At 38.2% G+C, this 26,424-nt stretch overlaps 1 protein-coding gene and 3 pseudogenes across 4 annotated transcripts; all 4 read left to right on the forward strand.

Moving 5' to 3' along the window:
- Positions 1 to 399: 399 nt before the first annotated feature.
- ube2q2 (ubiquitin-conjugating enzyme E2Q family member 2) lies at positions 400 to 5,788 on the forward strand. 4 transcript variants are annotated; one of them, XM_059536903.1, is made up of 13 exons: positions 400 to 612; positions 1,738 to 1,842; positions 2,867 to 2,989; positions 3,091 to 3,147; positions 3,249 to 3,407; positions 3,653 to 3,737; positions 4,264 to 4,324; positions 4,416 to 4,506; positions 4,610 to 4,668; positions 5,010 to 5,058; positions 5,152 to 5,247; positions 5,328 to 5,394; positions 5,482 to 5,788. In XM_059536903.1, exons 1-13 carry the CDS (start codon positions 454 to 456, stop codon positions 5,511 to 5,513), a joined length of 1,143 nt encoding a protein of 380 aa, XP_059392886.1. In that variant the 5' UTR covers positions 400 to 453; the 3' UTR covers positions 5,514 to 5,788. The 4 variants fall into 4 exon arrangements, with proteins under 4 accessions (XP_059392886.1, XP_059392888.1, XP_059392887.1 ...); XM_059536905.1 differs by having other exon boundaries at positions 3,249 to 3,392; XM_059536904.1 differs by having other exon boundaries at positions 3,252 to 3,407.
- Positions 5,789 to 9,826: 4,038 nt separating this feature from the next.
- On the forward strand, positions 9,827 to 16,924 carry LOC132124731 (UDP-glucuronosyltransferase 2A3-like; annotated as a pseudogene).
- On the forward strand, positions 11,860 to 13,493 carry LOC132124815 (UDP-glucuronosyltransferase 2B13-like; annotated as a pseudogene).
- Positions 16,925 to 17,593: 669 nt separating the features above from the next.
- Positions 17,594 to 19,304, forward strand: LOC132124732 (UDP-glucuronosyltransferase 2A3-like; annotated as a pseudogene).
- The last annotated feature ends 7,120 nt before the right edge of the window (positions 19,305 to 26,424 follow it).

Consider the following 26,424-nt stretch of genomic DNA (forward strand, 5'->3'; position numbering starts at 1 on the left):
TAAATTATTTGTTGGGAAAAGCAAAATTAGCAATCTGGAAAACAAGGAAAAATAAAGGAACACAACTTGGGACTACTGATGTGGAAATTATGTTTAGAAAACTAATGGGTGGAAGAATCAAGATTGAATTTGCGTACTACAAACTGGTGGAAAATGAAATGTTTTTTTGTGATACTTGGTGTTGTTATAATGTTTTATGTGTTTTATCTATTATTTTTGTTTTATTTAGTATTATTGTGAATGTGTGTGAGATATAAATGATAATTTAATAAACGTTGTTAAATCCTCGCTCTCTCTCTCTCACACACACACACACACACACACACACACACACACACACTCTCTCTCTCTCTCTCTCTCTCTCTCTCTCTCTGGATCAGCTGCGCGCTCGCACTAGCAGTAGTCCGTGAGTCCCTTCCCCCTCCGCCTGGCTGCTGATGAGATGAGTGGAAGATGTCGGTGTCGGGGCTGAAGGCCGAATTAAAGTTCCTGGAGTCAATTTTTGACCCAAACCATGAGCGATTCAGAATAATCGACTGGAAGCCAGATGAACTGAGCTGCCAGTTCAATGTGACGGGAGAAAAGCTGCTGATTATTCACTGCAACATCACGGTAAGATTCATCACGTAGCTGAACTTACAGGCGAACAAGACAAGGCCGAGAGAAACAACACCACCCACAACCCCTTTTGACTCGAATAAAGCCATCATATTGAGGATAAACCATGTAAATAAAGCCGATCAAGATAGATTATATCCTCAAATAGGTGTCAAAATCACAGCTAAACAAGTATGCACTGCTAGCAAGAGCTACATGTAGCCTGCTAACGTTAACGTTAGTTGATTAGCTAACAAAGTTAACTGCGTTTGCTGTCCCTTTAACTTTATTAGCTAATCAAACTCGCTGGATAATATTCAGGTTTGCTTGGTCATATCAAATATAAGTTTAAATAAAACATAAAGGGGTTGTTTTATTCCGCGTCGCTGGGATTTTGTTGTTAATTTAGTTAATTAGCTTGTGTGCTAATTTAGCTAAGCGGATACTTCAGCTAGTTAAACGACGTTTCGGACAAAATGTTTTTTTTTTTTTTTGGTCTTCCCAAGCCGACTTTGAGATGCTATTCTGGAATATGTATAGCTTAACAAAACATTGTATTAGTATAAACCGCTAGATTGGATGTTGGCTAGCTAATTTATCTATTATTAAGTTGGTTTGCCGAATTTCGTCATTTCGCGAGGCCTCTAAAGAAATGCTCAGATTTAAAACGACAGTACGTTCAGTTAATTCTATCGTGATTTGTTACAAAGTTAATGTTAGCGTAATTTAAAGCTTCTATCGTAACGTGTTATATGTGGTATTAACAATATTAGCATATTTTCAAACTTAGTATTCGAGCGATTCCTGAATTTTCACAGCTTTTAATGGACACCATGTGTATGTATATGAAGAGTATATTAATTGTACTACATAATGAAGTATGCGTTCAGTGTCTATAAACGCACACTGCAAAACGACGCCACTGCAGTGCAACTGGCAGCTGTTTTGTTGTTTTTGAATCAGTTTGGTAAGCTTCTGTCTTGATGTTTGAGGTGTAGTAAGTCAGTAAGTGGTCCTGTGGCTGCTTCTCATGCAAGTGGATGAGCAGATTTGTTCAGACATTAGTGACCTTGTGGAAGGACAAAGGGTTTCGATAGAGTTCTGAAGATGCTGATGTTGTAACTCTTGATATTTTCGTAGGAGTCTTACCCTTCAACCCCACCAATATGGTTCGTTGATTCAGATGACCCAAGTCTGACTGAAGTCCTTGAACGACTGGAAGATGTCAGAAAAGGCAATACTTTGGTAAGGAGGGTTTAACTCTCTCGGAAATTGTCATGAGATGTGATCATCAAAATAAAGCACAAAATATATATTTTTAATGTACACAAGTTTGTACAAAAACTATTCAGCAAAGATGAATTAAATCGATTAAGTCACAGATAAGTCAAGAATCTATCTTAAATACACTGTTCATCTGAAGCAGCACAGTTGTTTTAGTCATTGATAATAATTGCCTTGAGCAGCAAATCAGCATATGAGAATGATTTCTGAAGGATCTTGTGACACATATGACTGAAGTTATGATGCTGAAAATTCAGCTTTGCCATCACAGGGATAAGTTACATTTTAAAATATGTTAAAAACAGAAAAGGCATTTTAAATTGTAATAATCTTTTACTCTGTTATTGTTTTCACTGTATTTTTGTCAAATAAAAGCAGACTTGGTGAGCATGGATCCTCTTTAAAAACAAAAACAAACTTTTGAATGGTAGTATATATCATTTAATCAAAATTGATCATTTTAATCAAAATATCATGGGAAATAAGCTTTGTCCATTTTCATTAATTTAATCTAAAAATACATTCAACTTGCACCTTTTTTAATTACAGCACCATTTTATCTGGTGCTGTAATTAAAAAAATTGATTTGGAGAGAAAAAATTTAAACGATAGCATTAAAATGCAAATGTTTTTTGTAAAAAGAAAATTGATCAAAATGTGTATACTTAATGTTTTTTTTTTTAACACTTTGTACACAAAGTGAACTTTTGTAAATGGTAGAAATAGTTTATTCTTTATTATGGACTATCTTATTTGACATTGTTCCAAATATGTGGCATAATCTAGCATTTCTAATCCATAATGAACCCAAATCCATGTTTTGGTCAGGATGAAGCTTTTTTTCTGAACACCCATTATCTCACATTATTTTATATGCAGCCCAATGTGTGATAGTAGATTAATGGTTTTATATAAGTTAGCATATGTAAAATGTTGGCCAGTTCTTGTTACTTACCATTTGTTACCACTCTTCCTTTTTATGCAGCTCCTACAGCAGCTGAAAAGGCTGATCTGTGATTTATGCCGACTCTATAACCTGCCCCAGCATCCTGATGTGGAGATGCTGGATCAGCCACTTCCTGCTGGACCCATCGGTCAAGACAAGAAGGTAGCCCAAATCAGCACAGACCTACATAGCCTTATTACACTCCTTCCTTTTCCTGTTCCTGGTGTGAGCTGATTGAAGCTTTTTGTCCTTGTTCTTCCCAGCATGGAACAACAGATGAAGTGACATCAGAAGAAGAGGAGGAAGAGGAAATGGCAGAGGTATTAAGCTTTAGGGGATGCGATGGGTTCCTCATGACTCAAGTTATGACGAGAAGACTAGTTAATACCTTACACTTCTCTTTTGTTTGTTGCTGTGGCAGCAGGATATTGAAGATCTAGACCACTATGACATGAAAGAGGAGGAACCGGTCGATGGGAAAAAGTCAGAGGACGATGGCATCGAGAAAGAGAATCTGGCCATTCTGGAGAAAATCCGAAAAAACCAGAGGCAGGACCACTTGAACGTAAGTGTGCATTCGGTAAGGTACCTTTTTATACAACTTTGGGGTTGGGTGGAGCAATATTGGTTTTATTGATACAGTATAGTGATGTAATCTCTTTATGATCTATAATACAATACAATAAAGCACATTTTTAATTAGCAAATAGGTTCAGCTTTTTTCTATTTGTGAAGTCTGTAATTTATCCACTGAAGAATAATTTAAAAGATAGCTCCTTGCAATGTTGTATATGTTCCCTAAATGCTTCATTGTTGGTCTCGTAGGGTGCGGTGTCCGGTTCAGTTCAGGCCTCTGACCGCCTCATGAAGGAACTCAGGGAGATCTATAGATCACAGAGTTATAAGACAGGTAATTTTAGTTCAATAACAGCATTGACTTTTCCATTTGTTTGTTCCAAACCTTTTTCTTTCAAAGCCTTTTAAGGAGCATTTTCACTGTTAAGGCAATTCTTTTGTCCAGTTTTTGTCCAATACAGCTTTTCAGTATTAAACATGCAAAATGATTTCTTCATCATATAAGGCGGAGCCCTAGAGCACACTTACCTAATAAGCCTGTTTTATACTCGACGCTTTCACACAAGCACAAAGATTTGTGTGGGTAAAATGCCGTTATCATGGAGTGACATTTACCATCTTCAGTTTTGAACTTTGGTTGGCCTGATTTTGTTGGAAATGACAACTCACCAGTTGCGTCATTGGTTTCACTTGAAGTATATCAGGGCCTTAAGATGCCTACCTTTTGTTACTGCTATTTTTATGTCAGGTGTACGCATGTGATGCCTAAAATTGTTGTGGAACACATTTCTTAGTTTCCAGTAGTTTTATCTTGTTACAGATCTGCCTGATCTGTTTGTTTACCATTCCGTCTGTTCCAGGTATCTATTCAGTGGAGTTAGTCAATGATAGCCTGTATGAGTGGCATGTCAAGTTAAGGACGTAAGTATGCTTGCATAACATATGAAATACCATGTGGACTGATGATAATTTTAGTGTTCGGATCTTTCAAATCATTCTTGTGTTTTTTAAGGGTTGACCCAGACAGTCCGTTACACAGCGACTTGCAGGTTTTGAAGGAAAAAGAAGGCATGGACTACATTCTGCTCAATTTCTCTTATAAAGTTAGTTTTTTCTTTGTTGTACATGAATACGGATTAAAGATAATTTGCTTGGAAAAAAGAGATTATGCAACTAAATTTGGGTTTTCTTGCTTGCTGATGGCAGGATAACTTTCCTTTTGATCCTCCCTTTGTACGGGTTGTGTCTCCTGTCCTGTCTGGAGGGTGAGCATGAGAACTTTGTCTTAGTAAATAAGTCCGACTAAACTTTGTGTTAGTAAAAAGTAACCATTTTACTATATTTGATGGATTATTATATATTTTCTCCCAGAGAATAATAAACGGATGTATTGTGAATAATGCTGTCTGAATAACTCAACATTTAGTCCTAACTTAACAGAGATTGAGTAATGCTAATTTAATTTGCCTGTATTTTAATTATTATTTAGAAATCTGTTTAACACCCCATATATTTTTGAAAGGCCATTATAAAACCGTTCACAGAAAAAGTATTAGTTTACATTGACTGATAAAAATTATTGTATTTAAATATTTTTCTAATCTAGCTATGTTCTTGGAGGAGGAGCCTTGTGTATGGAGCTACTTACAAAACAGGTTTGAATTCTCTACATTTTATAAGGTTTCCACATTCAATAATACCAAAAAATTCAAGAAATCCGAAACATTGCAATAAATTTGATCTTGTAGGGCTGGAGCAGTGCCTACTCAATAGAGTCAGTCATCATGCAAATCAATGCCACCTTAGTCAAAGGGAAAGCCCGAGTGCAGTTCGGAGCAAATAAGGTTTGGTCGACTTCACGATGAAAAACAAAAAATATTTGCCTGCAAAAATGTTGACCCTTTTTCACTTGTTTTTTGTGCAGAATCAATACAACCTTGCCAGAGCACAACAGTCATATAAATCATTGGTTCAGATTCATGAAAAGAATGGTAGGTGGAGAAACTTTCAAATGAGATGCAGAATTGATGCACTTTGAACTGTTCTCAAAAGTTTTTTTTTCTCATGTTTTCCTCCAGGCTGGTACACACCTCCTAAAGAAGATGGCTAGGAAAAGCATTGATCCGCTTGCACACAGCAAACATGGGATATCTGGTCAAACCTTTGCTTTATTTTACTAATGTTTTCACATCTTCAGCTTGAGTATGATGCCCCCTCGTGTAAGTGGAAGCCATTGGGGAAACGTTTGCCCTCTCGCTGTCTGGAATGCTCAGAAATTTGCATCGTCCTTTATCTTCTGCAAGGCTGGACTTTTTGACCAGATCCCATGATGTCTGGATTTCTGTCTGTTTCTCATGCTCTTTCTTTCTCTCTCTCTCTCTCTCTCTCTCTCTCTCATCATCATATTGTCTTCTATACCGATGGGACATTCAGAGCCTTGGTACTAATAAGGCATCTAACATGGCGTTTCCGAACGGTGTGATCAGAAAGATTTTTTTTTTCCTCTCTCTCGCTTCTTTTCGTTGCTTCCTCACTTTGACTGGAGCATGGCTCTGTTCAGGATTATTACATAGATGGAGATGCTCAATGAAGATGCTGGATCTGATCCCCTCTGTCTGCTTTTAAAGGACGTTCTTATGGCCATGGACTTTAAATGGTGGTTTACTGAACTTAAAACAGGATGTGGATGCAACTAGAGACAATGTGAAGACAATGTGCCACTGCTCTTGTATCTATCAAGACTTTTGTTCCCCTCATGCATTCTGAGTTAACATGTACTGGTACATTCAATGCTGATGTTGTCAAAGAATCGTTACTTGCCACAATTATATGCGTAAGCTTCCTAAGCAACTCTTATGTTAATGATAACTGCAAGGACGAGAGGAAGGGCGCTTATACGACTCTAGCCCCAAATCTCGTTTTTCCAGCTAATGATCTGACCAATGATGGACAAATGCGAGCTTTGGCTTTGAAAAAGCGAAGCAGAACTTGCTGTCGCTCCATAGTTGAACAGAGCTCCACTTGTATACTTGTAAATGGATTTGAGGAGTCTTAAATGTGGTGTTTATGTGAAGTGGGGGAATTATCCGAGTTGTTCTCATGTGAGGACTTGGGGACTCAAAATGGGGGAAAAGGTTGATGTTTCTCAAAATAAAAGGGGTAATATCTTAAAAATTGTATTTATGTAAGTGATATGAACATAACGTTTTTGTTCCCACCCTTAATTGTCATTTTCATAATTTCTGCTCCATTAAAAAACAGCTGTTACAGATCAAGACATTTGAGGTTTACATTACTAATGGGCCTCTCAGTACTTAAGTTTGCTGTCAGTTTTATTCTGTGAGCATCGATGGATTAAAAGAGCGCAAATAATACTCTTCTCATAGCACAACACTACAAGAGCACTGTTTCTTTCCAAGTCTGATGGACAGTTGTCACAATACTCAAGGCGTTGTTTATTTTACCTCTTGGATCTGAACGTCCAGTATAAAGTCATGAGACTGGTCAATGCTTCAAGGTTCATTGCGAATGGTGAAAAACACCATACCTCCCATCTTTTTTGTCTTTGTTTTGCAGTATATTATAAAAAGTGGCTGTCGAAGACTCGCGCATGTTTCATTGAAAACTCAGGAATATCCATTCTGTTTGAAAACATTTTTTCTGTCAGTTTGCTCTACCTATCCACTTAAAGAACCTTCTCTAGTTCAAAGAAAATGATTTTAACAGCTTCCCTTGGTCGCTATTAAGTATTTTATGATGGGGTTGGTTTCATCGTAAGTGTTAAAGGCCAATGGTGATTATATAAAATGTATATGATTTCCTTTGTTTACTGAATTTAAGTGCTCCGTCAAATGTAACTAATATTTTTGTTGTTGTTCCTCATCCCTCCGACTTCAGCTTTCAGTTGTAAATATTCTGGGACATTTGGGTTTAGTATTCACACAGAATGTTGTGATTGTTCCTCTTGGATCAGTCCTGAGTTTGAACTTCGTCCCATAACAGACAGGCTCTTGGATATGTGTATCTTTAATATGGATGCAAATTTAATCTTTTACTCCAGTCACATGTAAATGTAATTCAAGAGAGCCACTGCAGCAGGAATGTCTCGAATAACTCAAGTATCTGGTTTGCAAGTTATTGCTGCTGTCTTGTTTCAGAAATGTGCTTGGTCTTGGGTTTTCTTTGATAAGATTTGAAAAAGCAGACCTCTCTAAATGGTGTTTTCTCAGAGGTCTATTCATCTCAAGAACTACATCTGCGTTCGAGTTGCTGATCTGGGCTTGTCCACATTGACCAAGGTTTCTGTAACTGATGAGTCGTTCTTCTGTTTCCTTGTCCGAACAGTAAAGACTTGTTTGTTTTTGTTTTTCACACTGAACGTGAACCTCACCGTAACCAATAACAGAACTCGTCTCTGGTGCCATCTCATGGAATGGTTCTTGAAGCTCACACTGTTGGCTTGCGTTCTTGTTTTTTTTTTTTTTTAAGGCTTTTCCATTACAAGAGAATTTTGACCATGTACAGTATATTTGTAAACTTGCATCAAGTTTATGAATAAAGAATTTTATGAGGAGCTTGTTGGGGTATCTGTGAGTGATCTAATTGATGCGTTCAATTACTTTAATTTTCATTAAAGGGGTAGTTAACCCAAGAATGAAAATTCTGTCCTTATGTCGTTCCAAACCTGTATGACCTTTTGTTCATCTTTGAAACACAAAGATATTTTGGGTGAAAAATAACAAAAAATAATGACTTTATTCAACAATTTCTTCTCTTCCGTGTCAGTTTTTGAGGCATGTTATGACAGTACCGCTATGTATGCATGTGCATTCCTCTGTGTGCAAACAAGGCATCCTTTGTGGTACTATTGTGAACATGCCTTGAAGTCTGACAGGGAAGAGAAGAAATTGTTTAAAGTTAATATTTTTGTTTTCTTTGCACACAAAATGTATTCTCATTTCTTCATAACATTTATGGTTGAACCACTGATGTCACATGGACTATTTTAACGATGTCTTTACTATCTTTCTGGGCCTTGAACATGTCAGTTGTCTTGCTGTCTATGCAGGCCCGGAAAACTCTTGGATTCCATCAAAAATACCTTAATTTGTGTTCTAAATATGCGGGTATGGAATGACATGAGGGCGAGTAATTAATGACAGAATTTTTATTTTTGGGTGATTATCCCTTTAAGAAAACATTAGAAACTCTAGAATTGGCAATGGATGGATGTACATACAAACTTGAAAAGCGCAGACATGTTCAATTTTAAATATGGTGTTTTTCTGTGTCTACAGTTATGCTGTTTAATGTAAAATGTATCATTCTGTCTAGTTTGCTGGGTAAATGTTAACGTGAATGGTTCTGGCTGGTATTTCACTACACAAAACTTCATCATGGCTGTGGGGCTTGTTAAAATCTTTTAAAATCTGTAATTGACACCGTCACCCTAGTGTCTGGCTTAAGGCTTTTCTTGACTTATCTAATTATTTAATTTAGTAATTTACGTATTTTGAGCTATAAATGAAAATGCGAGTTGCAACTTCCCTAATGTTAGTCGTAGTTTAAAGTTTGTCAAAATGGAAGATTATATGAATTTGAATTATTATTCTTCCTTACCACTTGGGGTAGCTGTTTGCCATTTTTGTCTGCTTGTGGTTCTTTCCAATTAACAGTGAGGCCAAAAGTTTGCATGCTACAGGCCTATAATAAGTTGCTCTACACACTTTTTTTTATTATTATTATTCTATTGTATTAATATAATACAAATAATAATTAATATTTGCTTATGGTCACTGGAATTGTAACTGATGCTTAAAGTCATTGGTCTTGAACCATAGACACTGGTGCTCAAATCCATGACTGGAAATTGAACATCCATTTGCTGTACAGCTCAGATAAATGAGAAAGGGTAGCTGTTCAAAAATGCATTTTATAATATGTAGATGAGGATTGCTAGTATTTTTTTATTGCAAAACTGGGTCAACAACGTCATGTAAACTTTTACAGAGTTAAAGTCCTTTTTGTGTAAGTTTTGTTTTAACCAAAGACTATTTAAAGCACGTGACACTGATGTAACATTATTCTTTTACAGCCAAATAGAGCATACACTGTCATAGGTCTTGTGAAATTTTGTGTCTGAGGCACTAATGAACTTTTGACCATGTTTGGTCAGGTATTGAGTGACAGTTTAGTATAGTGTCAGTTTGTCCACCAAGTCTAAATAAACATAGTTAAGTACTTTATACAATGTGTTAAACAAGAAGAATTAATTTAGCTCAGGTTTCCTTTCATTCTTTCTGCCTGTTACATAACTGACACAAACAATAACCCATTTAGTTCACTTCTCCCCTGGAATGCTCTTAATGGAGGGAGTGTAGCATGATCTTCAGTCTTTACAAAGCTGGACATTTAATCTTAGGTATCGTGTTGACATCTAGTGTAATACAAAATCAAAGAATCTTCTTTTTTTAAACCGTAATTAAAAGCAAAATATAAAATAAATCTACAATGTTTGTCTTGTTATAGAAAATCAAAGTTTCAAAACAGGGTCCAAAGATCTTTGACCCGGTATTATTGTGGCATTATTTAACAACCCTGCCTAAAGAAACCTGATAGGCTTTTGCTGTGCTCATTCATTTAAAGGAGCCTTTCACCTACATGCACTTAAAAAGCTTGAAACATTGCATGATAAATGCGCTAAAGGTTTTGGACGCTACACTGTGACGAGGTGAATTTCAAGGTTGTCAGGTAAGGTTTGAAATATTATCAATAAATAATTCTTTCAAAATACAATTTGATCTGGCAATGTGTGTTATTTTATCGTCAGTCCATAGACCAGATTTCAGATTTGCATTTCAGATTCTGCTCTTGGTTCATTATGTAATATCTTGACTTTTTACTGCTTCTATATTATTATAGAAGCAACTTTCTAGAACTTCTCCAGACTGTACAATTTGTATTTACCAGGTATAAGGGTTTCAAATTTGTTTTTTTTTTGTTATAAAAAAACGGTGTTCAAAACCAAATTCAATTTGTTCATTTCAGAAAAATGTCAAACAAATGTGATGTTTTACTTTGAGAGGTGAATGCACACATTGCCAGTTATTGCTTTAGAATGTACTATGAGCCTTTTTTTTTTACAGACGTTGCAGCATTTGTAGTGAGGTATTGCTTAACTTTGACATATTTAGCAAGCTCTGAGCACGCACAAAGCACTACTAAACAAAAAGAAAACCGATTCTAAGGTGAGAACTTTTTACTTTTTCCTGAAAACACTATGGCCTGTACCACACATAAGTAACCTGCTTTAAAGTATTGCTGTAAATCAAGTTGTTTTTACAAGGTACAGGGTTGATGCCATGAGTGCCTAATAACGAATAATAACATAAAGACATTTAGTTTAAGGCACTTGGTATAGCAAATAAACCAGACACAATCAGAACTGAATATTTCATTTTTTTTTTTTCAAAGTGAAATATTCCGTATACGTACTAGACAAATATAAATTCTGCTGTAATATGGACCAGACATTATGTCCCATGTCAAAAGTCTATCCACACAACACAAGACCATGACAGATCCATAAACGCAAATAAGCATCAGCAAGTATCGAATCATTGCTGTCAGTGGTATTCAATTATAATGTAAAAAAGCTGCCTTTTGCTTTTCCCGGTCTTCTCTCTTTTGTTTTCCTCAAAGGGGTCATGAACTGCCTTTGTTTTTTATTTTGTACCGTTCTATGAGGCAGGGCCATCGCTAGCGGGGTGAAAGGTGGTGATGATTATAGCGGCCCACAGCTGAAGGGGGCCCCTGGCAATCTCAACTGATGGGCTGAGGCCATCCTAAAAAGACGCTCGGGACAGTTGGCAGGCAACTGCTACGCATCATCATGAAAGCTTACCATTTGCACTTTTTTTTAAGCCTTGCCAATTTAAACATTCAAAAAAGTTTTAAAGCATTCAAAAACAATATGTGGAAAAACTCAACTGAGTATTCGCACGTCTTGTTCGGTGCGCACGTAGAGAACAGCTCTCCTCCGTGTCCTCTTGTGCATGAATGAACAAATACAAATCGCAGTTTAAACTGCAATCAGAAAAAGATGTGAAAGAGCATAATTCAGCACCCACGCACATGTTCTGTGCACACAGGACGCACAGAGAAGAGACACGTCTCAAAGTACTTGAATGTGAAATTTAGCCACACTATTACCTCATAGAGTGGGGCATTCCACAAGCTGTCGTTTTGGCAGATTGGCTTCAATATAAGCTGTTTTTAGACTAACGAGAAAGTTTTATGTTCTGATATTGTTGTTTACTTGTTTACTTATTAGTTCATGATTCCTTTAATTCTTTTATAACCATCACTGGCATCATTTGTATTGTGTACTAAGATGCTCCATTCAGCATTTGTTGTCGCTGTTATGCAGATTATTTGGAATCGCTTGAAGTAAAATGCTGGTGTTTCCACTAGATGGAAGTCACTGGGTCAACATGAAGGTCCTGATCAAGGAACTGCAAAGCAGAGGTCACAATGTGACTCTGATTAGAGACTTCAATGGCTGGTATATCAAGGAGTAGTCTCCCTTCTACAATTCCATCACCATTTCAAATGCAGGAGGATTTGATGAGGAGTTTTTTGGTTTAATGATTGGCCATCTCTTGAAGATTAGAAAAGAAGGGTCTTCTATTTGGAACCGCCTTCAGCTGGAGTGTGAAATCATCATGAAGTTTAAAAGCATGCATGAAGATATGATGCAGATGATAGAGAGTATGAAGTATGAAGTGGTGCTAGCAGACCCTGCTGCCGAAGGTGATGCAATCCTAGTTTACAAGTTTAATATTCCTTTGGTTTTCAATGTTCAGTGGACCATTCAGGGAGAGGGACATTTTGCTCTAGCTCCTTCCCCACAGACTTATATTCCTGTCCCAAGAGCAGAGTAAACAGACAAGATGTAATTTCTCCAACGTATCAAAAATGTTCCAACTACTTGTATACCTGGTTCTAGATTACAGTCGTCGCTGATCCCATCTATACTCCTTTCAGTCTCAAACATTTTGGCTCAGTGTTAATTATTTCTCACTTTTCCAAAATGCAGTCATCTTGCTCATGAGAAATGACTTTACCTTTGAGTTTCCACGACCCACAATGCCCAATATCGTCTATATGGGTGGCTTCCAGTGTAAACCTGCCAAACAGCCACTGAAACCTCTTGATCGTGCCGTCTTCTGGATTGAGTTTGTCATGAGAAACAGAAGAGCTCCTCATTTACGAACACAGTTTTACAGGATGTCCTGGATTGAGTACCACTCTATGGATGTTATTTTGACTATAACGGCAGTACTTTTCATATTTGCATTTTTGTTTATATATTTGATTCAATGTCTTTTTAGTATTTTATTCCAAAAGAAAGTAAAACTTGCATGACAGAAATTACTATTGTTGGACTTCATTGTTAAAAACATTCTTTCTGGATTTGTAAAACAACTTGTGAAATTAAAATTATAATTCACAGCAAATTAATTATCATGAATTTACTGAATTTCGTAGTAACTGTTTGGAACTGCATTTATGGTTGGTAGCCTCAGTAAAGGTAAAAATTAATACCAGAAAGTGATAATGCAAGGGAAAGTTTTCCCTTGCTATATGAACTTCACTGACTTCATGATTGAGTCACTGTGTTTATATGATCGAGTCACTAACTGTGTTTACATGCAGTTTAAAAGTCTGTCTTCAGCTTTTTTAAATTGTCTTTAAACAGAAATTGTATCAGTCAGATTATTGCAAAGTTGCAATAAGAAATCTAAATAATGCCACTGTTGATTGTAATGTAATAAGCTGGCTTCATCAGACATTAATCATATTACAAATGGCATTGCTGTTTAGCACAGCCAAAAGACAGAGGCGATCCAATTGTACAACAATCTAAGAACTGTACAGATCTAACTGAAATATTAAAGACTAAATTTGTAATTGCATCATATTTTTCAGAAACAATTGGAAATGTCTCTTTATCATTGTATTTTGTGAAATATAATTCACTCTGTGCCATATTAATTCAGATTATATTCTTTCTTATTAAAGGTTGTGAATGAAAATGCATTACTCCACCCTTCTTGGTTTGTTCATCCTGTTATCTGCTCTGTCAGGATGTAACGCTGGTAAAGTTCTGGTAGTCCCTGCGGATGGAAGTCACTGGATCAATTTGAAGGTCCTTATAGTGGAGTTACATTCAAAAGGTCACAATATCACTGTGGTTCGAGGTTCTAGAAGCAGGTATATTGAGGAACAGTCTACTCTCTACACTTCTATTACTATAGACACTGGGAAGAATGACAATGACTTTACAGTGAACTTTCTGCCCCGTTTACTCCAGATCCAGAGACGAGGAATATCTTTTTTATAACGAAATGGCACTTGCTGAAGAGTTTTATAGAAGATTTAGAGAAATTCAACAGCAAGTATGCAATATGACAGCTACAATGTTTGAAAATCAGATCTTATGAATTCATTAAAAGATGCTACACATGATATTGTACTAACGGATCCTGCTTTTGGAGCTGGAGTGTTACTGGCGCACCGCCTTGGCCTCCCTGTAGTGTTTAATGTCCGCTGGACCATGTACGGTGAAGGTCACTTTGTTGTAGCTGGTCATCACGACCAGCCAATGAAGCCTCTTGATCGTGCCGTCTTCTGGATTGAGTTTGTCATGAGGATTAGAGGAGCTCCTCATTTACGAACACAGGCATCCTGGATTGAGTACCACTCTGTAGATGTTATTTTGACTTTATTGGCGACACTTTTTATTTTTCCCTTTGTCATGGTGTATGTTACTAGATATCTTTTTAGAGTTTGTATCAGAAATAAAATAAAACATGAGTGATCCACAGACAGGAAATAGCATATCTCCTGATTGTGATAGCATGTTTTTTATGGAAATCTGATTTTTTTTTTTTTTCAAATAAATGTCACTTTATTGTAAATGCAAAAAATAATAATGATAATAATCCAGTGCATGAGATTGAAAAGTATGATTCAAAACTAGTTAATTTGAAACTGCATGTTTGGTTGTTAGCATTCAATAAATAATTTTTTGGGGACCTGCTACACTGAAGGTTTCTCTTTATCAGTTTTGGTTAAGCTTTTGTCTGTTCAAGCCAGGGCGTAGGAACTGGGGGGGACGGGGGGGTGTGTCCCCTCCAATATTGGAGACAGTCGCATTCCCCACCCCCCCAAAATAATTATACCGCGGAGGAGAAAAATATTTGATTTTGAAATCTTTAACTCGCATTCAACCTTTTGTGTTAATTACTGCCATTCAAAATGTGTTTTCCTCTATCTTTACAAATGTATCTTTTTAGTAGAATAAAGCATGTTGGTGAATGTTTTAAAGTGTAATTAATTTATAACATATTTCTTTTCAAACCATTAACGTATCTGTCAGGTTTCCGATATGTCCCCCTGCCCCCCAATGTTAAACTCATTCCTACACCCGTGTTCATATAAATGCCCCCCCCCCTACCCCCCATGTTAAACTCATTCCTACACCTGTGTTCAATTACTAAAATAAACATTAATTAAAAAGTAAAGCTGACAAATATAAATACATTAACAATTTTCAGATTCTGCTAGTAAAACGGGAAAATCTGTCACTGATGCTTACTGCATTTCCTAACACTTACAGAGGTAGTACTTAGCTTTATTTTTGATGCAGTATGAGAGTATTTTGATTATTTCTGAGGATTTCTTCACCCAAAAATGTTAATTATTTTATAATTTACTTACACTCAGATTAATTACAAACATGTAAGACTTCATTTCATCTGCCTTACAACCTAGAGAGAATAACCCGAAATAGAAGGAAGGTATTGTGTATTTAACTCTGAGTATGTCAGGCCATTATTTTCTTTATTGTTGTATTTTGTGAAATCTTGTGTACTCTTTTAATTCTCTGTAATATTATTTCTTATCAAAGGTCATCAATGAAGATGCATCACTCCACCCTTCATGGTTTGTTCATCCTGTTTTCTGCTCTGTCAAGCTCTTATGCTGGTAAAGTTCTGGTCATTCCTGTGGATGGGAGCCACTGGATCAATATGAAGGTCCTTATTATGGAATTACATGCAAAAGGTCACCATATCACAGTACTCAGAGGTTCTAGTAGCTGGTATATTAAGGAACAGTCTCCTCTCTACACTTCTATTACTGTAGACACCAGTGAATTTGACAATGACTTCATGGAGAGGTTTCTTCCTAACCTACTTAAAATGTAGAGACAAGGAAGATCATTTTGGAATGAAATAGCACTTGCTGATGAAGTTTATAGGAAATTTATGTAGTTTCATCAGCAAATATGCAACATGACAGCTGCCATGTTTGAAAATGAGACCTTGATGAATTCTCTGAAAGATACTGCATATGATCTTGTTCTTACGGATCCTGCTTTTGGAGCTGGAGTGTTACTGGCACACCGTCTTGGCCTTCCTCTTGTGCTTAATGTACGCTGGACTATATACGGTGAAGCCCATTTTGATATTGCTCCATCTCCTCTCTCATATATACCTGTTACAGGGTTACAACTAACTGACAAGATGACATTCAGTCAGAGAATAAGAAATGTGTTGACATATATAATGATTCTTTATAAAAATTCCAAGTACTTTGGTTCTCCTTACCAAGAGTTCTCTCAGAAGTATTCTGGCCCCAATGTTGATTTCACTTTTTAGTTTCCACGACCCACAATGCCAAATGTTGTCTACATGGGTGGCTTCCAGTGCAAACCAGCTAAGCCACTTCCAGATGAACTTGAGAAGTTTGTGCAGAGCTCAGGGGAGCATGGGGTCATTATCATGACTTTAGGAACTGTTTTTGGTCAGCTTCTGAGTGAAATCAATGATGAGATTGCTGCAGCTTTTGCCCAACTGCCTCAAAAGATTATTTGGAGACACACAAGTCCAAAACCTGCCAATCTTGGTAACAATACTCTGATAGTGGACTGGCTCCCCCAGAATGACCTGCTTGGACATCTTCAAACTAAACTGTTTGTAGCACATGGAGGCACTAATGGAGTTCAGGAAGCCATCTACCATGGAGTGCCTATTGTGGGGCTTCCTTTAGCATTTGACCAGCTTGATAATCTCTCCAGGATGCAAGCAAAAGGAACAGCAAAAATTGTAAATATTTCAACTTTGGACAGGACTGTGTTTCTAGAGGCATTAAAGGAGGTGTTGCATAACCCATCTTACATGGAGAACATGCAGAGACTGTCGAAACTGCACCACGACCAGCCAATGAAGCCTCTTGATCGTGCCGTCTTCTGGATTGAGTTTGTCATGACTCATGAGTAATAGAGGAGCTCCTCATTTACGAACACAGTCTTTCAAAATGTCCTGCATTGAGTACCATTCTATAGATGTTATTTTGACATTATTGATGACACTTTTGATATTTGTATTTGTGACTGCTTACATAATGAGATATTTCTGTATGGTTTTATTCAGAAAGAAAGTAAAACATGAGTGAAGTACTGACTGGAAATATCAGTTAATTATTGATGTTTCCTTTTAGTTTTATTATTTCCTGACAGCATGTGCTTTCATGAATCTTTACGTATTTAAAAATGTTTTGCTTTTAGTGTAGAACGAACAATCCATAGTATTAAGAATTACTATAGCCAAATATCAGTCACAGATAGTACAAGGGCTAAAATCCATCTCCTACATTATAATTAATTTCATCTTCGTGTTATGACTGTTAATGACCTCTAGCTATTGCTGAAACCTTAACTGACAGGGTACTATGAGCACAATACAATAAAGAGGCATCTGATCATGTGTACGTTATCACACCTTGACTTTTGTACATAGTGTGACTGTGTAAAATCTGTCAGTGATTTAAACAGTGACTTGCATATATAACAACTATCCTTATTTATTGAAGCTGCTTACATATCTTGATGCCAAGGAATTATTTAATTTTATTTAATATTCTTGAATAACTGTCCAATTGTGAACAGTTTAGCCATAGAATAGTAGAAAATAGAAGGTGAAACATTATATTTAACATTCAATTCCATTATATTTTTAGACAGTAATGCAGATTGTCTTTATCATTGTAATTTGTAAAATACCATTCATTCTACAATATATTATTATAGATATTATTTCTTTTAATTTAAGGTAATCAATAAAGATGCATCATTCCACCCCTCTTGGTTTGTTTGTTCTGTTATCTGTTATCAGGATCCTATTGTTGTAAAGTTCTGGTTGTCCCTGAAGGTGGAAGCCTCTGGATTAATAGGAAAGTCCTTATTGTGGATTTACATTCAAAAGGTCACAATATCACTGTGGTCCGAGGCTCAAATACCTTGCATATTGAAGATGAGTCTCCTTAGTACTCCTCCATTACTGTAGACGTTGGCGAATCTGACAATGACTTTTGGATGATGTTGCTTCCCCAGTAATTGCAAATAAAGAGACACAAGGAAAATCATTTTGGTCTGAAATAGAAATCGGACAAGAGATATTTTTGCAGAAGTTCAACAGCAAGTATGCAATATGAATTCACTGGAGGGATGGTAAATATGACCTTGTTCTCACGGATCCTGGTTTTGGAGCTGGAGTGTTACTGGTGCACCATCTTGGCCTCCCTCTTGTACTTAATGTTCAGTGGACCATGTATGGTGAAGGTCACTTTGTTGTGGCTCTATCTCCTCTCTCATTTACCAGCATTACAACTAACCGACAAAATTACATTCAATCAAAGAGTCATGAATGTGATGGTTTATGTGATTTTTATCTACCAAAATTCAAAATTCTTTAGTTGTCATTATCACAAGTTCTCCCAGAAATATTTTGGCCCCAACGGTGATTTCTTCTCCCTCCTCCAGAATGCAGATATCTGGCTCATGAGAAATGATTTCATTTTTGAGTTTCCACAACCCACAATGCCAAATGTTGTCTACATGGGTGGCTTCCAGTGCAAACCAGCTAAGCCACTTCCAGATGAACTTGAGAAGTTTGTGCAGAGCTCAGGGGAGCATGGGGTCATCATCATGACTTTATGAAACTGTTTTTGGTCAGCTTCTGAGTGAAATCAATGATGAGATTGCTGCAGCTTTTGCCCAACTGCCTCAAAAGGTTATTTGGAGACACAGGTCCAAAACCTGCCAATCTTGGTAACAATACTCTGATTGTGGACTGGCTCCCCCAGAATGACCTGCTTGGACATCCTCAAACTAAACTGTTTGTAGCACATGGAGGCACCAGTGGAGTTCAGGAAGCCATCTACCATGGAGTGCCTATTGTGGGGTTTCCTTTAGCATTTGACCAGCCTGATAATCTCTCCAGGATGCAAGCAAAAGGAACAGCAAAAATTTTAGATATTGCAACTTTAGACAGGACTGTGTTTATAGAGGCATTAAAGGAGGTGTTGCATAACCCATCTTACAAGGAGAACATGCAGAGACGTGTCGAAACTGCACCACGACCAGCCAATGAAGCCTCTTGATCGTGCCGTCTTCTGGATTGAGTTTGTTATGAGGAATAGAGTAGCTCCTCATTTACAAGCACAGTCTTTCAGGATGTCCTGGATTGAGTACCACTCTGTAAATGTTATTTTGACTCTGCTGGTGAATGTTATTTTGATTTGTTTCATGATTCATAAGATAATAAAATGTATGTGTTTAAATGTAGCATTTAAGAAGAAAATTAAAGCTGAGTGATTGGATATTTGGCCAGAATCCCAGGAATTTATTCCATAACCAATGTTTCTGTTTTCATTTTGGGGTGAGAATTCGGGCACCATGGAGTGCTTATTGTGGGGCTTCCTTTAGCTTTTGACCAGCCTGATAATCTCTCCAGGATGCAAGCAAAAGGAACAGCAAAAATTGTAGATAATGCAACTTTGGACAGGATGGTGTTTCTAGAGGCATTAAATTAGTTATCAGATCTATATTATTCACGATATTGTTGATTTTGGTTAAATAAACAGCATTTCCTTGACTGTATAATCTATTATGAAGCATAAATATAATTAAAATTTAATTAAAATTAAAATGCTTGGTGTCTCGGGTTTGGTGTGTGTGTGCTTGGTGTCTCGGGTTTGGTGTGTGTGTGCTTGGTGTTTCAGGTTTGGTGTGTGTGTGCTTGGTGTCTCGGGTTTGGTGTGTGTGCACTTGGTGTCTCGGGATTGGTGTGTGTGCGCTTGGTGTCTCGGGTTTGGTGTGTGTGCGCTTGGTGTCTCGGGTTTGGTGTGTGTGCGCTTGGTGTCTCTGGTTTGGTGTGTGTGTGCTTGGTGTCTCGGGTTTGGTGTGTGTGCGTTTGGTGTCTAGGGTTTGGTGTGTGTGTGTGTGTGTGTGCGCTTGGTGTCTCGGGTTTGGTGTGTGTGCGCTTGGTGTCTCTGGTTTGGTGTGTGTGTGCTTGGTGTCTCGGGTTTGGTGTGTGTGCGCTTGGTGTCTCGGGTTTGGTGTGTGTGTGTGTGTGTGTGTGCGCTTGGTGTCTCGGGTTTGGTGTGTGTGCGCTTGGTGTCTCTGGTTTGGTGTGTGTGTGCTTGGTGTCTCGGGTTTGGTGTGTGTGCGCTTGGTGTCTCGGGTTTGGTGTGTGTGTGTGTGCGCTTGGTGTCTCGGGTTTGGTGTGTGTGTGCTTGGTGTCTTGGGTTTGGTGTGTGTGTGCTTGGTGTTTCGGGTTTGGTGTGTGTGTGCTTGGTGTCTCGGGTTTGGTGTGTGTGTGTGTGCGCTTGGTGTCTCGGGATTGGTGTGTGTGCGCTTGGTGTCTCGGGTTTGGTGTGTGTGCGCTTGGTGTCTCGGGTTTGGTGTGTGTGCGCTTGGTGTCTCGGGTTTGGTGTGTGTGCGCTTGGTGTCTCGGGTTTGGTGTGTGTGTGCTTGGTGTCTCGGGTTTGGTGTTTGTGTGTGTGCGCTTGGTGTCTCGGGTTTGGTGTGTGTGCGCTTGGTGTCTTGGGTTTGGTGTGTGTGTGCTTGGTGTCTCGGGTTTGGTGTGTGTGCGCTTGGTGTCTCGGGATTGGTGTGTGTGCGCTTGGTGTCTCGGGTTTGGTGTGTGTGCGCTTGGTGTCTCGGGTTTGGTGTGTGTGCGCTTGGTGTCTCGGGTTTGGTGTGTGTGCGCTTGGTGTCTCGGGTTTGGTGTGTGTGTGCTTGGTGTCTCGGGTTTGGTGTTTGTGTGTGTGTGTGTGCGCTTGGTGTCTCGGGTTTGGTGTGTGTGCGCTTGGTGTCTCGGGTTTGGTGTGTGTGCGCTTGGTGTCTCGGGATTGGTGTGTGTGCGCTTGGTGTCTCGAGTTTGGTGTGTGTGCGCTTGGTGTCTCGGGTTTGGTGTGTGTGTGCTTCGTGTCTCGGGTTTGGTGTGTGTGTGCTTCGTGTCTCGGGTTTGGTGTGTGTGTGTGTGTGCGCTTGGTGTCTCGGGTTTGGTGTGTGTGTGTGTGTGTGCGCTTGGTGTCTCGGGTTTGGTGTGTGTGTGCGCTTGGTGTCTCGGGTTTGGTGTGTGTGTGTGTGTGTGTGTGTGTGTGTGTGTGTGTGTTTCTGTCTGTGCGCTTGGTGTCTCGGGTTTGGTGTGTGTGCGCTTGGTGTCTCGGGTTTGGTGTGTGTGCGCTTGGTGTCTCGGGTTTGGTGTGTGTGTGTGTGTGTGTTTCTGTCTGTGCGCTTGGTGTCTCGGGTTTGGTGTGTGTGTTTGTGTGTGCGCTTGGTGTCTCGTGTTTGGTGTGTGTGCGCTTGGTGTCTCGGGTTTGGTGTGTGTGTGTGTGTGCGCTTGGTGTCTCGGGTTTGGTGTGTGTGCACTTGGTGTCTCGGGTTTGGTGTGTGTGCGCTTGGTGTCTCGGGTTTGGTGTGTGTGTGTGTGCGCTTGGTGTCTCGGGTTTGGTGTGTGTGTGTGTGTGTGTGTGTGTGTGTGTGTGTGTTCAAGAGTATGTATCTCTAGGAATTACATCTGTGCCTTTCCTTAGGAAAGTTTTTCGACAGTTTGTGAACACTGAACTCTCGCCTTCAGATTGTGTCACCCCAAAGTCACACGATGAGTGCTACTTTCCAGCTAGCCATACCATTCAAAATCATGTGCATTTGGCTTTAGTAGCAGGGAAGTACTCTGGTCTTGATCAGCTTAATTTTTTATTTGTACATCAGTCACAAGAACAGCAGAGACTTCTGAAACGATATGGAGAGATGGTTCTCCTGGATGCCACATACAAAACAACAAAATATGCCTTGCCACTTTTTTAGTAGTTGTCAGGACAAATGTTGGCTACAAACCTGGAATCCAAAATATTTCATGACTGATTACTGCGAACAAGAATACCAGGCGCTTCAATTAGTCTTCCCACATGCTCACAAATACCTGTGTGTTTTCCATCGCGAGCAAGCCTGGATTCGCTGGACTAGGAAAAGTAAGAAGTTCTCTTTTTAATATTTATGTGGTGATGGACTAGAAATGTCTAGATTTTAAAGTTCTTTAAATCTTTCTTTATCTTGACGATTGATTATAAGAGCCAAATCAGTGTATCATTACTCATGGTTACAATTGCCGGTTGGTTGTTTTTTTTGTTGTTGTTTCTTTTCCTATATTTCCAGCTGTCTTAAGAATAATAACTTTGGTGCTTACAAAATGTTTATTATTTATTAATAGTGATGTTGTGTAAACCAGTTAATTTTTACAGGCCAAATGCTAGAGATTACATGTGCATTATATAGGAGTAGTATTAACATTTTAAAAAGTAATAGTCATTTTGATGTAACTGTTGCAGGCAAAAACCATCTCTCTGATCAGGATTGCAGTGAACCTTTTGGCCTCCTTCGTAGTGTAGCATCTGCACATGATAGAGAAACGTGAGGCAGACCTAAGTAAGCTCAGGGATAGTGTCTTGTATAAGACTAACACAGCCGTTCGAAACTATGTTGAGAAAAGGTGGCTCGTGATTAAAGAGGTAGGGGTTACAGCAGTGTTCATGAAAATCTAATGTTGTCACAAGTGGGGGTTGTTATGCATTTATGTACACTGACAGTAAAGGGAGGTTATAAAGACATTTTTCAAATTTTTCAAAAATTGGTGTAAAAAAAATTATTGTTTATTTTCAGAGGTGGTGCAGAGGATTCTCCCCAAATGGATTTAATGTTTCTGTAAACACAAACAATGGCACTGAAGCAATGAACAACTCTTTGAAGAGCTTTTACCTGAAGATTTCGGGTACTAAAACAGTATCATCTTTAGTTGAAATGATAATTACTGAATTCATACCTGAGCAGCTCCTCTCATACACTAAACTTAATTACACATACAGCTGTGAACACAAGGTCTACAGTGCTAATGTTCCTGAGTTCCTTTGGGACCGTCCAAGAAGCTTTGTGCAACATTGCCTGAAAAGCATAGAGACAGCTGCTCATTATACCTCCCAACATCTTCAAGAACAGAGCAAGGGTGTAAGTCCAGAGTGAACAGTCATGTGACTGGTACTCTGTAGACCTTGGAGACAAAGACCGTTTTCCGTCATGTGAATGCAGATCTTTTAAATCATCTTTTTTACCCTGCAAGCATTTTTTTTGAGATTTTCCAACACACTGACAGCTCATGGTACTACTTGTGCCCAGATTACATAAACAGTCCATATGTCACTCTTGACTCGGAGGTGGTTTCAGGTCAGAAACGCTTGTGAAAGAAGTGATTCACAAGAGTAAGATTGTACATTCTGTGGCCAAAGACAGTCTTGACATTCAAAGCTTGAACATGGATGTGGAGGCAAATGGAGTTTCCACTGCACAGAGTGTTCTACGAGAGAAATTAAAAATTCTCCTGGATCTGTAATACCTAAGCTATGATCTTGAATTGTTGCAAAATGCAACTGCAGTTATTGGTGAACTTAAAGGAAAGATTAAATGCTCTGTTCCAAAGGAAGATGCTACCACTTCTAAGCAAGAAAGATGATGTGAAGCCGAAACTTTGTGAAAAGAAGAATGTTGAGAACCAAAAGAAGAAAAATTGAAAAAAGAAACAGTGGTAAGATCGAGGGTACAGTTGTTGTCTGTGTCCAATTTAAAAGATGTCATCCATTGCAGATTATTTAGTTGCAGGTGATACGGGTGACCAGTCTGGTTCTTTGAAAGATAACTCGCTGAAAGACTGTGCTACAATAGATTTGCCAGGTGAGTAATAGGTAAATGTTATACACTTATCATACTGTAACTATGGGTATGTAACTAATTTAGGTGTTACTGCACGTGAAATTTAAAAGTGTGGTGTTATTTGACAGAGGCTGAGACATTTCTGGCAGAGCTGAACAAGCATGAGAGTGTTGAGGTAGACGGTGGAGGTAGATTGTCTGTGTGTGGACAGGTGTTAGGAAGCTGTGATCTTGAAACTCTGAAACATCCTCACTGGTTAAATGATAAGGTAAAATTAGGTGTCATGATAGGTTCAATGTTTCATATCAGGGAGGGATAAGCTTAGTAAAATCTCCAAAACTAAGATCCTTTGTGGTTTGTCACAGGTGATAAATGCATATTTGGACATTCTGAAACTCGAAAACAACACCAAAACTAACGCTGGATATCACTTTTCAATATTTCTACCTACATGCCTCTACTGTGTGACAGATTTGACTCCTGGATGTTTGAAAAGGTGATTATGATTAGTGCAAATCTTACAATGTTTGTTTTACACATTAGCACTGGTAGTAGTAACTAGTTTTTAAGCTGAACTGAGAAGAAATATGCATTCCTCTTCATTAGCTTTTGGTAAAAGAAAATTGCTTACTCATGTTGTTCGGGTTTTTCTCTATACTACAGATATTCAGACATCTTTTGCAGTGCTGTTCATTGCAGCCATGCTTTGGTGGACAGAGTTATTGTTAATAACCTCAAAAAAGTTGGGACAAGGCCATGTTTACCACTGTGTGGCATCTTCTCTTCTTTTTATAACAGTCTGCAAACGTCTGGGGACTGAGTTTGCTCAAGTTTAGGAATAGGAATGTTGTCCCATTCTTGTCTAATAAAGGCTTCTAGTTGCTCAGCTGTCTTAGGTCTTCTTTGTCGCATCTTCCTCTTTATGATGCACCAAATGTTTTCTATGGGTGAAAGATCTGGACTGCAGGCTGGCCATTTCAGTACCCGGATCCTTCTTCTATGCAGCCATGATGTTGTAATTGATGCAGTATGTGGTCTGGCATTGTCATGTTGGAAAATGCAAGGTCTTCCCTGAAAGAGACGACGTCTGGATGGGAGCATATGTTGTTCTAGAACTTGGATATCTTTCAGCATTGATGGTGTATGTGTGTGTGCGCACGTTATATTACATTATATAAATGTAGTATAACGTGTGTGTGTGAAAAAAAAAATTCTGAATAAAGTAGTTTTTGTTTTCTTTATGCACAAAAATGTTTCTCGTAGCTTCGGAACATTACTGTGATTACCACTGATGTCACATGGAACGTTTTAACTATGTTCTTACTACCTTTCTGTGCCTTGACCGTGGTAGTACCCTTGTTGTCTATGGAGGGACAGAAATTGTATTTCATAAAAAATATCTTTATTTGTGTTCTGAATATAAACAAAGATATTGCCGGTTTTGAATAACATGAGGGTGAGTAATTAATGAAAGCATTTTAATTTTGGGGTGAACTAATCATTTAAGTTGAACTAGGCCAAATTGATTAGGAAACATTAGAAATGCTAATTTTGACTTGGTAAATTTAATGTATTCCATTAATTGTTCTTAGGAAGTATATGGCTGTGAGGTCCAGGAAGACACAGGAATTGCAAGGATTCTGGGGAAATGGTAATCTCTGCTCTGCATTGCAAGAAGATGGAAACAGTTGTGGGGCTTTTGTATTACTGGTAAGACGGCACGGCCACAACTTGTGTCTTTGTGTAACATTTTTAGGGCTTTTCACACTGTGATTAACTCTGGGTTACTGCCATTTTAAAGCCCGGGTAAAGCAATGGTTTAAATTTGCAATTTAAAAGCACCACTTTTTACCCTGGGTTATGAAACCCTGCCCTGGATCAGCATTAGAAGAACTGCTTTTATGCTGTTAAACCCTCATTGTGGTACCAAACATTTCCAATGTGTAACAATGTCGTGTTAGAATGTTACAGCTACTGTAGATGCATATTCACATTCACAACAGTATTTTATGCAGAAAAATATTGAATAATGATTGAAAATGCATTAATTGGAGTTAAGAAGAGGACCATTTAATTCTTACCTTTTATATTCCAAGAAAAGTTAATATCAAGAAAAACTGGTTAGTAAGGTCTGCAGTCTATAATACGAGGTTGTGCAATGCTAGAGCCTTTATGTAAACAGGTCCTGTGCTGCGTTCATCCAATTATGTTTTAGGTTTGAAGTGACATCTGATAGACATCTATCAGAGATCAGATGGTTCTGTATGCTTTCTAATCACTCTCACGGTACTTTGATGTCACAAACTGATTGGTCTGCACAGTGCCACTTCAAACACAACTTATGTTAATCTGGGGTTTATAAATTTACATTGTTAAATGACAGTTTATGAATACCCAGTATGAATTGTTAACCCCGGATAAAGTATGAGCAGTGTGAAATAAGAAAACACAGGATTCCCTTCACCCAGGGTTTAGAATGACCCAGGTTTCACTATTTCATACGTGAAAAGCCCTTTTTCTTTTTAATACATAAATGGACATCTTTTATGTGGCATTCATTTTTTATTTACCTGTTCAGAATGCTCTCGCTCTAACCAGAACCATCAATCCCAGACAGCTGACGCAATGCCATGCAGTGGCAATGAGGAAGTTTGTGTACCACAAACTGAAGCAACATTTCTCTTGAGTTCCAGCTGTAAAGTAATTTTCCAGTGTTTCGATCAAGTGTCACATTTTTGTGAAAAATTAAATGCATCTTTAAATTAACACTTCATTTTGAGTGATTTCTAACTGCTTTCTTAAACTTCTCAAAAATGTTGATAACGCTAAAAGGTTTGTGCAATGAAGATAAAAATTAGAGAACAACCTACAATTTCCAAAATTTCAAGGTCACTGCTTAATCCTATTT

This window comes from Carassius carassius, chromosome 43 (genome assembly GCF_963082965.1).
Source record: "Carassius carassius chromosome 43, fCarCar2.1, whole genome shotgun sequence".
Taxonomy (NCBI): Eukaryota; Metazoa; Chordata; class Actinopteri; order Cypriniformes; family Cyprinidae; genus Carassius; species Carassius carassius.